Source organism: Saccopteryx leptura, chromosome 7 (genome assembly GCF_036850995.1).
Source record: "Saccopteryx leptura isolate mSacLep1 chromosome 7, mSacLep1_pri_phased_curated, whole genome shotgun sequence".
Classification (NCBI taxonomy): Eukaryota; Metazoa; Chordata; class Mammalia; order Chiroptera; family Emballonuridae; genus Saccopteryx; species Saccopteryx leptura.
The window spans coordinates 86,640,180-86,658,672 of NC_089509.1; the positions used below are offsets into that span (position 1 = coordinate 86,640,180).

The 18,493-nt window shown below is 41.4% G+C and overlaps 1 protein-coding gene and 1 non-coding gene across 2 annotated transcripts in view; one reads left to right on the top strand and one right to left on the bottom strand.

The window, feature by feature from the left end:
- The window catches only part of AOX1 (aldehyde oxidase 1), a 76,313-nt gene that overhangs the window by 30,051 nt on the left and 27,769 nt on the right, over positions 1-18,493 (top strand). Inside the window, exons 17-20 of the mRNA XM_066346207.1 lie at positions 4,849-5,018; positions 5,359-5,485; positions 9,071-9,193; positions 13,371-13,467. Of these exons, the coding sequence (XP_066202304.1) occupies positions 4,849-5,018; positions 5,359-5,485; positions 9,071-9,193; positions 13,371-13,467 (517 nt within the window). The remainder of the gene's footprint in view (positions 1-4,848; positions 5,019-5,358; positions 5,486-9,070; positions 9,194-13,370; positions 13,468-18,493) is intronic.
- On the bottom strand, positions 16,383-16,489 carry LOC136379197 (U6 spliceosomal RNA). Its single transcript, XR_010746693.1, has one exon. It is a non-coding gene; the product is annotated as a U6 spliceosomal RNA (small nuclear RNA).

The following is an 18,493-nucleotide window of genomic DNA, read 5'->3' on the forward strand; positions in this document are numbered from 1 at the left end:
TGCCACGTGCTGCCACCCTTGGCAGCGTGGAAGTCGGAGCACCACCCGAGTCACACCCTGTGTCAGGGCCTTGGGCTGCTTTGATTTTATTTTCAGAGGAGCAGCAAACACAGGCCCTGGAAGTTGATGAAATGAAGTAATGCTTTTTAAAAGAGCTGCTAATTGATTTTGTTTGAATAATATTGAATATACTTGGCTCCCCCACCCCCATTCATCAACTGGTTTTTCTGTGAGTTATGTTTTAGAGTTGGAGCAAATGTTAGCGCTAATAGCGATTTCAAGCTCCATAGTGAAGGCTGACTATCGGGGAGAAGAGAATTCCTGATAACTTTCAAATGGAATTTTCTGCCACAGCATAAAAGTATCACCTGAAGCATCCTATTGGTAAACTGGATAAGATTCAATGTGTTTTTCCTTGAAAGTATTATTGAAAAACTTTACCTTGAGCGTTTTACTAAGTCAAGAATGTTGATTGAGTTGTTGGATTTAATTATAAAAGCTTACAGTATGTTGTAATGAACACTGAAGTTCATGTATACCCTTCAGGGTTTAGGTTTAATATGTTCAAAAATTCAAATACACCAAACTCTATTGAAAGGAATTATTTTGACTGTTAAAAACAGCTGCCCTCTTCCCTAGGGATCTGCAAAATATGGCAGCTGCAACCTTTGGTTTATAAATACCTAACCTTGACAATGGAGTAAACCTTGGAAATGAACCACAACAAATTAATGGGTGTTCCAATCATTCAAAGAAAAGTGATAATCTCATAGTAATGTAGCAACCTTACAAGTAGATTGCAAGGCCAGGTTTAGAAGCAGTGTATCTCCCACACAGCTAGTTTTGTTTGTTTTTCCTGTGGTTTCTCTCTCTCTCTCTCTCCCTCTCTCTCTCTCTCTCTCTCTCTCTCTCTCTCTCTCTCTCACACACACACACACACACACACACACACACACACACACACCTTGCTGGAAATACTTCATTCAGTCCTCAGACGAGCACTTTGTCCCCAAGTCAGTTCATTTGCTTTGAAAGCATTCTGACACAGGTCAGGACATCATCTGTTTGACAGTACAGCATTCTTTCTTCCATCAGCTCTTTAGTGGCAAAAGAAGCTGAAGCAATTATTAAGTACAACCTCTTTCACCAGGATATTTACCAGAGCTGGCAACCAAAAATAACATGTTATGTCTTCAGCTAAAATAATCAAGTTTGTATTTGATTATAGAATAGGGCAAAGATATACTGTGGGATCCCCCCCCCCATTATTTGGCAAGGCTCACACAGTGAGTTTCAAAAGGCATCCCCCACCCCCCAATGCTGTGTATTTTATTACAGTAAAAAGTGTTACATCCCTGAAAACTCCCAGTGTCTTTATAGATAGCTACAGAAGTGTTTCCTTAGTGTCTAAGCTTCTGAATTACCTGGAATTTTGCTTCAGGAAGGAAGAAGCCTCCTACAATTAAAAAAAAAAAGAGAGAGAGAAATTTAGGTGATTTTTCACTGAAATGTTCAAGTTGAGAGCTCAACACAGCCTCATGGTGTAGCACTTGGAGGATACTTGACGGTGGGAGTTGATCCCTACCCATCACCTGAAACATGAAAACCACACCAAACAGAGCCCTCCTACTCCCTGTTGTCTTTTGATCACCTTCACAGCTCCCCAGGGGAGAGGGAAAAGAGACCTACCTGCTGAGAGCCTTTGGTGGTGGGGAAGCAGTGAGTTATGTCAGTGGAACTGCTGTGCACAGAGGCTGGTGCAAAGCCTTCTTCATGCCTGACTCCCACTATGTAACATTTCCTCTCCTTTTCCCTGTTCCCTGCATGGCCTAATATCTACTGTTCTTGAATGATGCTTGGACCAAGTTCTCAATTGTTTTTCTTGATAATCTTCTGCTTTCTATCTTATGACGTCAGGATGACAACAGCAACAAGAACTCCCCCCCAAATCTTAGCCCATAGTCTTTATTTGTGCATTCCATTATAGTAACTACAAAATTAAAATTTACATCGAAATGAAACAAATATGGACATTAAAACAATAAATGTTTATCAGTCAGTATGTATTTTATTATGAAATAGTGGATTTTACATAAAATAGGAATAAATTCAGAGCATCCTATATGTCGTATGCCAAGTTAATTTTAAAGTTGACTCTACTTTCTTTATACAGCTGTCAGCCAAAATTTGGCTGATATTTTATTTATTGTCATTTGTATTATGAAAGCAGTAGGATTCTCTTTTCATTTTCCAAATAACCATAAAAATTACAAACATGTTTTCAAACCACAGAGGCTGCTCTCCTTTTCCCTCCTCGTGTGCCAGGCCTGACCCCCATCTGCCCTCCTCACCCCGCGCCCGGGAGCCCATGTGCCAGGCCCGCTCCCCATCTGCCCTCCTCACCCCGCATCATGTGCCAGGCCTGCCCCCCATCTGCCCTCCTCACCCCGCGCCCCCCGGGGGCCTCTGAACTAGTGCAAACCAGAGGTTTATTTTTGGCATCCCTCAAGCGGGTTGGAGTGAGCAAGGACCAGCCTCTGGAGTCCCATGAGCAGCAGAGGATATTGGAGAAGTGTGTTCTTCTCAGTTGTCTTTATATAAAGTTCCCATCGTAAGCATGATGGCCCTCCCCATTCACGGTTTTTGCGCAGTTAAATCCAAATGTTCAGAAAGGAAAAGAGAGTAAGACATCTGTATGAAAAGAAACGTCAGCTAATCAGTGGGATCCTAGTCAGCAAGGGTCTTTCCCTTTGATTCCGTAGAACAAGGAAGAACTTCAGAGAGCTTTCGTTGGACCAGGGAAGGCTTTGACTCTGGAAAATCAGCTGCTATGATTGAAATGAGATGCCCTTTTTAGGTGGAATCAAGTGTCTCATTTATTGTCAATATGTACTGCATAGGTTTTCTCGAGCTGCACATTCTGGTAATCAAATACAGAACTATTTAAGTTTCTTCCCCCTCAGATGCCTTAAATGATGCTGCATTGGAAAAAGATCAGCTTCTCTGGCTCCTTTTCCCCCAGGAAAGGCTTTAGGCAGTGTGTGTTCTGTTGGTGATGTGTTCTCTCTCCTCTCCGGCCGTATGCTGTGGCCTGGCACTGTGAGGCTCATTTCCAAGAAGAAGTCCCTGCCCCATCCAGGGCTCTCGAGCGGCACGAGCACTGCAGTGTGGGGCAACCGACCGAGTGAGAAGAGGAGCCCTCCACAGCTTTTTCCAGGCCACACCTTAGCCAACCTCCTGTGTTCCCTTTACCCCCAAGTCTTCCAGGGAGAGCTCCCAGGAGTTTGGCTCACTCAAACCCAAGGCTGACCCCGTGAGTTGTGGATGGGACTGCCCAGCACAGCTTAGCGGGCAGCTCCTTGGGCAGAGCGGTAGACCCAGAGCTGCCGCCTCCTTTAGAGAGTGGCTGCGTGGTTGGCAGTTTTCCTGGAATTTCCACCTCCACACTCCCGTCACCAGCCCCCTCCCAGCCACAGCCTTCACCCCAGTCTCTGAGTTTGGCTTACATCATGTCTCTTAACTTCTTTCTTTATTCCTCCAATTCTTCTTCCCCCAATAACCAACCAACCAGGAAAGCTGAAACACTGGGGGAGAGACTGTGTTCCTTAATTTCTGCTTTGGTTAATGAAACATATTTAAGGTACTTACAGAACCAGGAGCAAGACATTTTACCTCATGGATCTCTAAGAAAGAGTAATATTAGTCGATCATCACTCAAAATGTATCTTCCTTTGGTTTTATTCTTTATCAGAAGTGTCTAAGCCTAACACTTATTCTTAGACTTCTTCACTCAAAATAGAAAAGAAGAGCTCTCTGGCTGATGACATGCTCTTAACATTTTCCATAAACATAGTCATGAGGTCCTTGTGCTCTCCTGCAAAATATATGTGCCATGCTTAGATTCAAACAGTAAAATAATTTTGATAGTAAAATTCAAAGAAATACCTGAGCATTAGCAAAAAGACATGATTTTATGTTACCAGGGAGGAAAATTTATATTCATTTACTTATAAAAATGGAATTTGTATCAGAGATGTTTGTGGTCTATATTCAAAAAAGTGGAGCCTGACCAGGCGGTTGCGCAGTGGATAGAGCGTCAGACTGGGACGTGGAGGATCCAGGTTCGAAACACCAAGGTCGCCAGCTTGAGCACGGACTCATCTGGTTTGAGCAAGGCTCACCAGCTTGAGCCAAAGGTCTCCAGTTTAAGCAAGGGGTCACTCAGTCTGCTGTAGCCCACCCCCACCCCCCATCAAGGCACATATGAGAAAGCAATCAATGAACAACTAAGGAGCCACAACGAAGAATTGATGCTTCTCATCTCTCTCCCTTCCTCTCTGTCTATCCCTATCTATTCCTCTCTCTGTCTCAGTCACAAAACAAACAAACACATAAATCAGTGGTTCTCAACCTTTCTAATGCCGTGACCCCGCAATACAGTTCCTCATGTTGCGGTGACCCCAAACCAAAAAATAATTTTGGTGGCTACTTCATAACTGTAATTTTGCTACAGTTATGATTCGGAATGTAAATACCTGATATGCATTATGTGTTTTACGATGGCTTTAGGCGACCCCACCAGGATCGCGACCCACAGGTTGAGAACCGCTGACATAAATAAATAAAACAAAAAAGTGGGGAAAAATAAGAACAACTTCATAGCTATACATATCCCAATTTCTCTATTGAATCATTAAAGTAGGCTCATTGTCCTGGTATTGCTCTTAATAATAATAACTTTTTATTTTCAAAAGTGTTCTGGTTTAGATGTAATCATATATCTACTGTCTTATGGAAGATGTGTATAATATGATTATAAAAATGATATGTTGGTTATTGATTAAACAGAATGTAGACCCAAAGCAGCTTCCTCAAGACCCAGTTGGCCATCCCATCATGCATCTGTCTGGTATTAAGCATGCTACAGGTGAAGCCATCTACTGTGACGACATGCCTGCAATGGAAGGGGAACTTTTCCTGGCTTTTGTAACAAGTTCAAGAGCTCATGCTAAGATTGTGTAAGTGATAAAATTCTTACCCAGTAGATTTTAATGATTGCCTTCACATCTAAGTCCCATTAGTGGACAGTAATGGTATGAGGAGGGTAAGCTATTGGTGATAGTCAAGGAAGATTAGAAGTGAAATGCAATAGAAATTTTAAGATTCATTGCAGTTTGTCCTTCCAGCTAATAACTACATTGTCCCAGGAAAGTTTCCCCAATTGTCTGGCACTGAACCGTTGGAGTGTTTTTGACATGTCTTAACTCTCTTATATCTCATTCTCCAATGAAGCCTGTTCTCCTTGGTCTTCGGCTGTGGGCTGCTCTGAGGGGCCCTGACTCGTGTGCTATCATGCAGGTCTATCGATCCTTCGGAAGCACTCAGCCTGCCAGGCGTGGTGGACGTCTTGACTGAGGAACATCTTCACGGCGTAAACTCCTTCTCTTTTTTGGGCGACCCTGAGAAACTTCTGGAGTCAGATAAGGTAGTGCATTTTTGCTTTCTGTTTTAATAATAACTTACTTCAAAATGGCACTTAAGATTTTCTTAAAGATAGTATCATGTCTGGCACATCATAAATGATTCTAATATTCTTTGAATGTTTATTATAAAAAGCTATATTCTAATGATGAATGAATTCAAATATATTTGTTTTTCACGTAAGTAAAGAAGTTGACTAGTTGTATAGAAGGTACTATACTTGATAGTTTCATATTCTCTAGCAGTAAGAAAGGGTGCTGCTAACAAGTATGAAAGAACAAATGAAAAGAAAATAATGATACTTTTTTATTTGCTAATCTTTCTTCTGAGAATCTCTTGCCATTGCTCCAGTCAGTGTGTCCAAAGTTCAAATCCAAGTTCAAGTGATGTCACCCCCTTGGAGCCTTTTCTTATCCTTTAATCCAGGAGTTCTCTCTCCCTTTCTAAACTCACCTTTACTCATCCATTCACACTGCCATGTTTCTAACGGGCATATTTTTCACATTGGATTGTTCATGTATGCCCTGGTGCATGGAACTAACACTGTGTAAAATACGTTAAACTAGTGGTAGTCAACATGGTCCCTACCGCCCACTAGTGGGCGTTCCAGCTTTCATGGTGGGCGGTAGTGGAGCAACCAACATATAAATAAAAAGATAGATTTAACTAGAGTAAGTTGTTTTATAAAGATTTATTCTGCCAAACTTAGTGAAAATCCAACATAAAGTACTTGATAAGTAATTATTATTATATGCTTTAACTTGCTGTGTAACTCTGCTTTATAAATTTTATAAAGTAAAGTTATTTCCCTACTTTATAAATCACCATTACTGTGGAACCTGTGGGCGGTTAGAAATTTTACTACTAACAGAGATAAAAAAGTGGGCGGTAGGTATAAAAAGGTTGAATTGCATTTCACTTCTAATACTCCTGCATTAAATAAATATGACTCTTCCCCTCAGAAATATACAAATATGAGATATATACACTTTCTTATAATCCACACTTTGACAAAAACACAAGCCAGGAACACATTAATCAAATATTTACAAGACACATAAGCATTACCGTTAATATATAACTTGTATGTTAGAGCTCACTGACATCTAAGTGGGAAGTTAGTGATAGCTGAAAAATCAAGAGAGCTGTAATGATCAGTTACCTTTGTAAACAAATGTATTGGTCACTTTAATAGATTGATCATACATGAAATCTCGAGAAAACACTTATATAAGTACGTGTGTGTATAGTTATGACTATTAGTTATATTTACAAAAGGAAAGAGACAGGAGTTCATGGGAGACCCCAGGACAGTTGGTGTTCACATGCCTTGATTATTGGTCTGATGTTAGGCAACATTCCCTCACCATCTCTGCGAGCCTGGTGCCCTTCTGTACAGGAAACTTTGCAGGATCAATTGCTATTCACTCTTTTTGGATACTTTCTGGGTACTTTCCTCACTCTCTGCTTTCTGGGGTGGCCCTTAGTTTATTCTATGATCTCATTTACTAGGATTCAACTCTGTCTTGGCCCCCTAGTTCTCATTTGGGGGGCAGGGGCAGGAAAATACATCCATTCTGTGGCACACACAATAAAGTGCAACTCTGAAGTCACTGAACCTGACATCTCTCAGTATTTGCTCTGGCAGAGATAGAAACTAGAGCTGATCCCTTGTTCCAGGCAACTGCAAAGCAGTTTGTCAACAAAGGGCAATGAATCCATGCAGCCTCGGGTCTGGAGGGCAGGAGTTTTGCAGGGCTATTGAGTCCAGTCTCCCTTTGTTTATTCACTGGGCAAATTGACTCCTCGTTCAAGTTTGAGATCAAGGTCAACAGGTATTTTGACCTTGTGGCTGCTCATTGTAGCTGAACAAGACCAGTGTGGTCCTTGTTCTCACAGAGCTTAAGTTTAGAGGGGAAGGCAAAGTAGACCTTTAATGAACTTTCTATTTATATTAAGCTTATTTATTTATGACTTATATATTCCCCCTACCTGATAAAAGTCTTTTACTGAGATTCCATGTCTGATTCATATGTTTAGTCCACACACTGCTTCACATGTGGCAGGGTAAATGAGTAGAGAAACAATGCTAGCATTGTTGTTATTTGAAAGTTTTAAGTGATTAAAACTTTGGCTACCATATCTTTAGTTATCAGAAAATGCAGCAAAGACATTTCAGCAGGTTTTGTGCAGAATTCAGTCTTCTCAGTTGTATTTACCCAAAAGAGCATCATCATTTGAAACAAGAGCTACTTCTAGCTCTTGCTGGCAGACTTAGTTGATAAAGATGAAAGTTTGATGACTGAGAGTCTCCAGTCAAGGTTGAAACTCCCCCAAGACATCATGGTGTGGCATTGGCAGAAGACAAGGAGAATTGTGGCCTTTACATAAATGTTAACTAAACAAGCAAGATCATTCCAATCTGCATGGTAGTTCCCACACTTTGAGATGTGGGCCTGTTGGTTATGAGCCTCTTGGGGACGGTGTCTCTATGCCAGAGGTAAAACCAGTCATCAATGGAGAGCAGAGAACAGAGCCACTGTAAATGATTGCCTTTGTTAGTTTAATTTCTTTTTTAACATTTGTCTATGGCACCTATGCCTTTTTAAATTATTTTCATTGTAGAAATTTTAGACATGCACAAAAATAGAGATTCAATAATTACCAACATTTTGCCATTAATCTCCCTACCGCCCCCACCCACCCATACCCAACAAACACTTTGCATGTGTGTGTTTTCTGGATTTAAACTCTTCTACTACCATTTTTTTTCCCAGATGATAAAACTACTATATGCTCCCTGTAGAAAAGATCTAGTCTAATGTAGATTTTAAAAATAAGTGATTAAGTTTTCATTGTGATCATGGGATAAGATGAGAGAGAGACCAAAATGGTCAAGGTGACTTTTTCCAGGCCTGAATGTTTTATCTTCTTGGAGCCTTGATCTTTTTTTGTTTTCCGTAAACTTTGTGCCCTGCTCCCTGTGTAAACTCCTTAGGCTGCCTCGCCCACCACAGGTGAAATGATGAATGTTCTGTGCGGGGTCACACGGTGGCCAGCACGGCCTCAGGTCTCTTCACGGGAAGCCTGTGCTCCGCCGCGGCTGGGGGAGAGGCCTGCCCACGGGCAGTGCTGCACCATCACTCACTCCCCCTCCTTCCTCTCTGGATGAGACGGGTGGTACCTCCGGGCGCTCCCTATCTGTGAAGGCACAGCTGCCTCTCAGAATGGCTCTGCTCATGCTCATAGGCACCAGCTGGCCTTCGAGCAGCCCTGTAGGCTGGGCCTGGATGGAGCCCGAGTCTGCTGTCCAGGAGGCAGCATCACTCTTGACCTCTTCGTGGCCCCTGCCAACGATGCAGCAAAAAGACCCGGACTCCCCCAGTGCGGAAGGGCAGCAGGTCAACTCTGACAAGTGTACTATCCTACCAAACCCTTTGTCAACCATGGCACTGTGGTTAAGACACAAGTGAAGGGGTCATTTACTACATGTGTCCAGCTCTGTGCTGGGAGGAAGGAGAACAGTGAGCGAGAGGAGAGGCCCTGGGGCCTGGCCTTCTTGAACACAAAGGTCTTCCTTGTGTTTTAGGCATTCTGTGTGGGCCAGCTGGTCTGCGCCGTGATCGCGGACTCCGAGGTGCAGGCAAGGAGAGCTGCGAAGCGAGTGAAGATTGTCTACCAAGATGTGGAGCCAGCGATCTTCACCATTGAGGTAATGAGTTCAAGGCTGGTGCCAGAAGAGCAGATTTCAGTGGTGTGTCAATAAAAATGCTTTGACTGCAGTAACAGGAAAGGAAATCTGACACAAAGTTGCTTCTAAAACATAGAGGTTTGATTGCCCCAAATTATATTAGTGTTAGCAAGAAACCTGGATGTGAGGGCGATCTGGCTGTGACATCTGTCACCCCATTGATCGCCAGGGTTGATTCGGCTGATCTGGCTGGCTAGGCGGGTGTCCCCTTCCTCCTTCACTGCTCCATGTGCATCCCTCCCGAAGCTGCGCGCTCGGTTGAAGAGGACGACCTTCCCCGCTAGAGGAGAGGACCGTTCTTCGGTCAAGGGTATACGAGTAGCTGCGCTCCCCTGCTAGAACCTCCAAACAAGTCTCAAGCAAGAAACCTGATCTTCCGCCTCTTCTCCCTGCTGCCACAGCCCAGGCTTCATCCTCTGTGGTCACAGGATGGCAGGCAGGGGCTTCCAGCTCACATTCCAGAAGCAAAGGAGAACGCATTGTCCCAACATTCCATGGGTCCTGAAATCCAGCCTCATCAGGCCACTTAGTCACATATCCAACTTGGAGTTATTGATTGACCAGAGGAACAGAGAGCTGTTGGTTACTGAGGGTGGTCAGATTTCTTTGAAGTATATGGGCTTTATGGGGGAGTGGTGGAGACCTAAACAGAAATCTGAGGATTGTTTGGAAGGGGACAGGTAAGAGGGATGCTGGGTGGATAACCAACAAGGTCCAGGGGAGGAGAAACACTCTATAACTCTGTATAACATGTGCTTGAATAACATTGTTTCATTCAACATTTTTTTTTTTTGTGATAATGGTGATGAGATGCCTTAGGAACTTAACTCTTGTTTCTATCATCAATTGGTTTGTGGTAATATTGGTTTTGTTATATGTCATTTTGCCATAGTTCCATGAACCCATCGAAGCTGGGTGCGAACTTGCTGTGTTCGCCTTCACTCAGACTCACGCAGACACTCCTCACCCAGGCACACAGTGGGAACCAACAAGATGCTCTAGGAAGTAAATCGTGGAGACACGATTTTTAGATCCTTTCATGCATATCTTAAATGAGTATGAGAAGTAGATCCTATGGTGACTTCAGGCATTTTGACAATTTAAACAAGTTGGAGAATTACATTTTTTATCCTATTTTTTTAGAAAAGAGTTTGAAATTTATAAAGGTTTTACAATGCACCTCTATGCAATTATTCCTATAGTTTACTAATAAAAGCATGAAAGTTGGGAAAGGAACACGAACAGATTAGTTTCAACACACACAGATACCATGTACTCTGGGAATACAATATTATCTTCACAGCATAACAGAGCAGTTGTTCTCTGGGCGCTGGCATGCCCTGATGCAGAACATGAGGGCCGGGCTTGGCCAAGCTTGGTGCCTCCAGGAGTACTTGGCCTTGGGTATGTTTCCTCATGTTGCTTTACGCCTGGGCATTCAGAGTTCAGAGTTTGTTTCTGAACAATGTCCTCTGTGTTTTAAGATGAAAATAAAATGTCAAGAAAACGAAGTATAAAAGTTTAACTGGATTTAAAGAGCGATTAAGCCTTCTAAATTTTCCTGGCCAGTTTCAAATTCAGACATGTTCCCTTCTTAGGCCCTTGTCACTCATACGGTGCCTGCTGCCTTAGTTCAGTATACGCCTTCACCAACATTTTATTTTAGTGTCAGAATTACTTTTTTATAAGAAATTATTGACATAATGCTTCATCAAAAAATGGTTTATAATCCCTTGTCCAATGCCAATGGCTTACTCTCTTCCCTCCCTTCACCCCACCTTCCAGCCAAATAAAATTTCAAATAAGCAAATAGATAATACTCTCTTTCTGTCCTTCCCAACTCTAGTCAGCAGACCTCTAATTGCCTTCCAGAAAACACCAGCACCAATATTAAACTCTGACGTGTAGAGTAGAGCTACCGAGTGTTTTTTTATCATTATCCAAGGTCAGTGAGCTAGATTTGGATTTAATCAAAGTCATTTATAGCTGGGAAGTATGCCCAGCTCCCTATACATTAAAGTTCTTTTTTAATCACTTTCCTCGCAAGAAAATATTCAGTAAATTAGCTCAAAGTTATTAAAAAAACAAGCAGCAAGTGAAGTGGGAATGAGATTAAACTTTTAAAAATAAGGTTTATAAAACTTAAGTGGAATATCTGAGTCTTAGATTAAGAAAATCACATGCATTGATTCCAGTAGAAAAGTGTGTTATTAATCATAAGAGGATAAAAACAAGTGTGTCTCTGTCACTAATCTCTTAAGGTTTTACCTAACCTATGCTTTTTAGAGTGTTTAATAGTTTGAATGGGAAAACTATTGGCTCAAAGGATCAGGCCAATGACCTTGGTGAGAAAAATATGCTCTTGACCAGACTCTCTTATCAGTCATCATGAGCAACAATAATAGCTCATTCCTACACGGAGCTAACTATGGAATTGCATAGTTCTAAACAGGTTTCCTATGTTGACTCACTATATGCTCACTACAATCCTATGAGATTAAAAACTTTCATTACCCCTGTTCTGATAAGAAAACTAAAACACAGGGTTACCCAAGGTGACACAGCTAGTCAGTAACATAATAGAAGCAGTCAGCAAACATATATCAAAGAGACTGGGCCCCACAGTAAAAATAAACCGGCTGCCTTTTAGTGGAGGAACTGGCAGGATCGCAATAGAACATTCCTGAAAGCTATGTTGATAGATGCCTCCTGGGGTGGCTGAAAGGAACCAGAGTTAGAGAACCCCCAACTGCCAGCAGGTTGGAATTTCATGAATGAGCACTAATCCATGGTAGATAATGCTTCAGGAGCTGGCATGTCACATTTTCCTGTTGACACAGGGATTATTACAGCAAGGTAAATTCCTAAGGATAGATAGGAAAGCCAACCTAGATTATTGTAGCTGCATCCCAGATTATGTGTCTCCACTACTGTACCCGTTCACTGGGAACCCTGGAGAAGCCAATAAGAACCAGTGCATAATCGGATTGGTGATACCAATGCTGGGCTTGTAATGGAATTTTACTTTCAAGACTGGAGGTCCCAGGGGCTCTACAGTACTGCCCTATGCAAATGGTGTGCTCATCTCCCCAAAGCAGGCTCGTGGAGCTGGCAGATGTGTTAGGTAGGGTAGACGGCAATCAGGGCAGGAAAAAGAGAGGGGGGAGCAAAGCGAAGTTCATCTCACCTACTGAAGGAAGGAGTCAGCAGCTTAAGGTCTGCCAGAACAAAAGCACCGGTTGTCCAGATGGCCTTGAAACCCTGTATGTTGGTCCCAATATAAAGGAAGAGGATCCTTGAAACCCCATACCTTAGACTCAATAACAGGGAAACAAAGCCTTGAAAAGAAGAGTAGATAACTCCTAAGACCCCAACAAGCAGGGCACTCAGACTAGCTGAGTTGCCCACTTATTCCTTATGCCAGGTGTATAGCTTTGCTTTAATAAGCTGCTTGTTTTGCTGGGACGCTGCACTGTGTCTATCACCTGAATTCATTCTCGTGAGCATGACAAGAACCAAGGAGGAAAAAGCCCATTGGACTTGGGCTTTCTCCGGGGACACAGGCAGAGCTGCCATGATCCTTATCAGTGTCTTCAGCTGACTTTGAGCACGGATTATGAGCTGTGTAAGCTTCTTTATGTGCATTGTTTCATTTTATCCTCTCCACCACTCTATTGGAGCTTTATGCACAACTACACCTCCATTTTGGCAGGTGAGGCTCAGGGAAGTGAAGTAGTAGACCACAGTCAACAGCTAGTAAATGGAAAAACCAGACATGACTCGAATAGGGTCCAGAGCCCAAGCTCTGTGTGACCTTGGCTACAGAAAATGGGTTGTGGAATGAAGGAATAATCTGCCCAGAAAAGATCAGTTCCATTCTGGGACCAAGTAGGTGCCAGGTCTTTTCTGAGCTTACTCTATTTCTTTTCATTAGAGGAGGACATTTGTATTTGCTCTGTGGGGAGTCTCTCTGGAGTCTGGTTCTTAGCTCAGCAGTGCAGTCATGCTGAAAGTGTGTGGCATTTCAGAGCGAGAGGAGAAATGCTGCCCAGACTCAAATGATGCCCACTGCACGTGGCCACTGCCATCGGGCTGGAGACCATGTCCAGCTGGCCTCACTTTTCTGTTCTCTTTCTAGGAAGCTATACAACACAACTCCTACTTTGCACCAGAAAGGAAATTGGAATGTGGGAATGTTGATGAAGCATTTAAAGTGGTTGATCAAATTCTTGAAGGTAAAACTACATGAAAAAATGTGATGAAGGAGAAGCAGTTGTGGTCACAACTGTTACATAAATGTCTTCTCTTGTTCTGTTCACAACCACCTTGCAGGTTGGGAATTGAAGCTCAGAATGGTTAAGGAACATGACCATGGTCATACAACAACTACTAAGAGACAAAGCTGGCCGTGGAATTGACAGCTTTTTTTTTATGATTTCTGAAACCCATGTTTCTTTCTCTTACCTTTCTCTTATTTATCCCTTTCTTCCAAAACATATACAGGCATATCTCAGAGATATTGTGGGTTCAGTTCTGGACCACTGCAGTAAAGTGAGTTGTAACCTTTTTGCTAGTGGAAGATGTCACCTTCAATTTGTAAAAAAAAAAAAAAAAAAAAGCAACATCAGTGAAGTGCAATAAAGCAAAATGCAATAAAATGAAATATGCCTGTATATGGATAACATAATACTGATCTCAAAGATCCATTGTGAAGATTATAAGAGATAATAAATGTGTGCTTGGCACATAGGAAGAGATCCATAATTATTGTTAGATGAAGATGTTTTTGCTGCTCTTCTCTAGAAAAGATGATCTTTGTTGGGCTAACACTCTGGCAGGCGTGTATTTATCAAACCCAGCGTTTCCCATTTATTCTCACTGTGAGATGCTTATGAAACCTCACTGGAGTACCTGTGCCCCTTTCTTGGGATTCTGGAGCTAGGGGATGCAAGGCACTTCAGAAATCTGGTTTTTGACCAGTTTCAACAGTGGTCCAGGAGATTTTTAGGATGAATAAAATGTAGCGTCCACTCAGAGGGTGGGCTTCTTTCCTGGGAAAATAGGGAGCATATTTTGCATGGAGAGTCTATGGAATGGACATCTTGGAAAGAGCAATAATTAGGGGGTTCCCCGACTTGTGCCATAATATGTCCCTGCCTTTGCTCTTGTCGCAGTAGTTTTTGTGTAGTAATTTAACTTTTGTATTTTTCCTTACATCGTATTTAATTATTTACTTCAGTTACGTAATTTGTTCATTCTGTCTCTCACTTGAATGCTGACATGCTGCCTGCATCATACCCTGCTAACAAGTATAACATCTGTAATAATTTCTAGGAGTACAGTGCTTAAGACGGCTTAAAAGGGACTCTTTTGTTTTCATTCTCTTAACTCACTAGTTTGAGGTTTGTTTGTTTTCTTACTCTACAATTGTCATTTGTCTTAAGAATTTGGACCACTTGTTTCAATGTGAGGTAATAAGTAATTATCGTAAGAGCACTTTATCTGCCCCTTAGGGAAATAGGTGGTCCAAGAAAGAAAGAACACTTCAAAAATAAAATATGTGAAGCATTACATCAAGTCTTAGACTGCATTCTTGAAAGGAGTGATATAATTTTCTCTTACCAGCTGTGAAGATAGATAGATTTCAGCCCTCTCTAACCCTGGTGTCATAGGCATTAAAGAACACTGTTTACAAATGAGCCAGCCGAGGCCAGGGAGGCAAGTGATTGAGCAGGAATCAAATCTAAGTTCCCCAACTCTGAAGTTAGCACGTTCTCTCCTCCGCATTAAACTGCTTCTCATTTATCTCTTTAAAACGTCATTAGCTGGGACGGGCTTTACCCTGGCGAGGTAGATGACAATTTCTGCTGCAGGATTTGCAAGAGACCTGGAAGCGCTAGGACTGAGATTATCTTCCCACAACCTGTCCTGTTGGGCAGAATGCTGATAAACGCCTTCATATCTTCACGGCTTTTCCTTCTTTAAGGGCCCCTTATTAAAATGTAAATATGCCCGAAGGAATCACTCCTAAACCTATACTGGGATAAAATTTCTATTTCAGGAATTAGTTGAACAAATTGGTTTCCCGCTTAGAGAGTTGGAGAGCAACACCCCAGAGTCAGGAGAGGATGCAGGCGTGTGTGGGTGGGCAGCGCAACGTAACGGCTCTAGGACTTGCCTACCTGACAGGTTTAAGCAGAAAAAGCTCTAATATATATTTTTTAATTCTGTAGTTTTTAAATGAAATAACTATTTAACAAAATAAAATCTGAGGTATAAATCATTAATATTGCAAACCATGAATTTTGAGCCTACTAATAAGTGAGGTTTTCAATGTAGTCTTTAATTAAAGCTTAAATTGAAATTGAGATATGAGTCCTTGACCTTTTAATTTTTGTATCTTATAAATGAAGCAGACTCTGTTCATTCTTCTTCTGTACCTTTATTTTGTGTGTGTGTTTTTCTGAGGTGAGAAGCGGGGGAGGCAGGCAGACAGACTCCCGCCCGCGCCCAACCGGGATCCACCTGACATGCCCACCAGGGGGCGATGCTATACCCGTCTGGGGCATTGCTCCACTACAACTGGAGCCATTGTAGCGCCTGAGGTGGAGGCCATGGAGCTGTCCTCAGTGCCCAGGTCAACTTTGCTCCACTGGAGCCTTGGCTGTGGGAGGGGAAGAGAGAGATGGAGAGAAAGGAGAGGGGGAAGGTTGAAGAAGCAGATGGGCGCTTCTCCTGTGTGCCCTGGCCAGAAATCAAACCTGGCACTTCCACACGCTGGGCTGATGCTCTACCGCTGAGCCAACCGGCCAGGGCCTTCTGTACCCTTTCTTTACTCAGATTTTGGATAAGATAGAAAGTCCAGACTCCACTACAAAAATTTTCCTTGGGAGTCTTCCTCAAACAATTTATAAATCACCATTATTGGGTACATTTTTAATTTTTTAAAAGTTCTGCTTCCCTCCTAGTGTGATGACTGTCATAGTTGGGTTCTGTGTTTTTAAAATTAATTTTAATTAAATATATTGGGGTGACATAGGTTAATAAGATCATAGAAGTTTCATGTATTTAGGTTAATAGGATCATAGAAGTTTCATGTATAGAAGATTTCTATGATTCATGATCTGCATATTGCATTGTGTGTCCATCAAGAAATATGGAACACTTCACAAATTTGCAAATCATCCTTGCACAGGGGCCATGCTAATCTTCTCTGTATTGTTTCAGTTTTAGTATATGTGCTGCCGAAGTGAGTATGTGTTCTGTTTTGTTTTCTTAACCTCTGTTTTTAATTTTTTACTTGCCTTTCAATGAATTTCTTGAACATTTTTAGAATTCCATTTTGATTTATCAGTAGTGAGTTTTTTTGTTTTGTTTTGTTTTATAACTTTATTTGACATTTAGTGATTAGTTCTCATCCACATTAACTGTAGATTTTTAAAAGTGGTGACAAGTACATGGATAACTAATATATAGAACTTTTTGTTGAATCTTCATCCTCATTACATTTTCTGGACAACCCCATTTGGATACAGTATAGAACATCCCTTATTCTTTTGGTCCAGACATACTGTCCTTCATTTATAATATAATTGTCTTTAAAATGTTCTCTACATACGTTGAGAACCACATGGAGCAATGTTGTAGTTCTACTTCAAACACAATTTTAAAAATTCAAGAGGAAGAGAAAGTCGATGGTGTTTACCTGTACTTTTATCTTTCCATTGCTCTCTTGGCTTCCTTATGTTCTAAAATCTTTTTTTAATCTTTCTTATCTGTTTTAATAACTTTCCTTAGCCATTTGTTATTTTAGAATAGGTCTGCTGAAAACAAACTCTCTTAGTTTCCCTTGTGTCTAGATTTCTTTTTCATTCTTGAAGGATATTTTCACTGGATATAAAATTCCAAGTTGATAGGTCTTGTAGCACTTGAAGGAAGATGGCGTACCAGTTTCTCTGACCTTCATGGTTTATGATGAAGAATCTGCTACCCTTTGAAATATTTTTTTCTTGTAGATGATGTAATATTTTCTTTCTCTGCTTTCAAGACATTCTGTGTTTAGTTTTCAGAAGTTTGACTCTGATGTTTTGGCATGGGTTTCTTTGGTTTATCCCTTTGGGATTTACTCTGCTCTTGAATTAGAACATTTGTATTTTTTACTACATTTGGGAAATGTTCAGCTACTATTTTTTCCAATGCTTGACTTCAGTGATACCAAGTTTTGATGTTTTGTTTTAGTCACACAGGTCCCTCAGTTTCTGTTCCTTTTCTTTTCAATCTACTCTCTGTTGTTCAGGTTGGGAAATTCCTGTTGTTCTATTTTCTTGTCCATTGATAATTTCTTCTGTTCACTCTGTTCTGTTATTGAGGTTATCCATTAAGCCTTTTATATTTTGGTGGTGGTTGTGCTAAAATTTCCATTTGGATCTTTTTATATTTTCTGTTTCTTTGTTGAGATTTTCTATTTTTCTCATTTATGTGTTCACGTCAATACTCATTGAAGCATTTTTTTTTATGATGTCTGCTTTAGAATCCATGTCAGATAATTTCACAGTCTGTGTCATCTCAGCATTGGCATCTGTTGATTATCTTTTCTCATTAGAGTTGAATTCTTGGTATGATGAATGATTTTTATTGTATGCTGGTCATTTGGGGTATTATGTTATAAGGCTCTGGATCTTATTTAAATCTTTTATTTTACCAGAATTCTTCAGGCCCTGTGTTGGTGGAGAAAGAGGGGTGATACCTTGTTATTGCCTGGTAGAGGGAGGAGGTCTGGGCTCCCCATATGGTTTCCACTGACACCACCCCAACAGAGGGCTTGAGGTACCTCATTATAATTTGATAAGGTAACTCTAAGCTGTCCACTCAACTCTTGCAGATAAAGATAGATCGACAGTTTTTTCTGTACTGTTTGGCTGAAGTAGAGTAGTTTTTGTATAAATGCTTTCTGTTTTGCTAGGCTTCTCCTTTCCTGGTTCTTTATCTAGAGAAAGTAGGCTTTTCTTGGGACTTTTTTTCCTGTCTTTGTCTGCTAGTGTTTTGGGGTTTCTGGCTCCTCTGGTACCAAGTATAGGCTATGTGAAGTGAACAATAGCAGCATAACCCACTGAACTCACTTTTGTATCGTTCGTTGGGTTCCAGAGTCCCTGGCTGGTCTCTTTTCCCTCTCTCTCTCTCTTAAAGTCTTCTGATGTTTCTTTTTATATATAATGTCTAGGGTTGTCAGCATAAGGAACAGGGAAACGTGCCTCTGTCTTA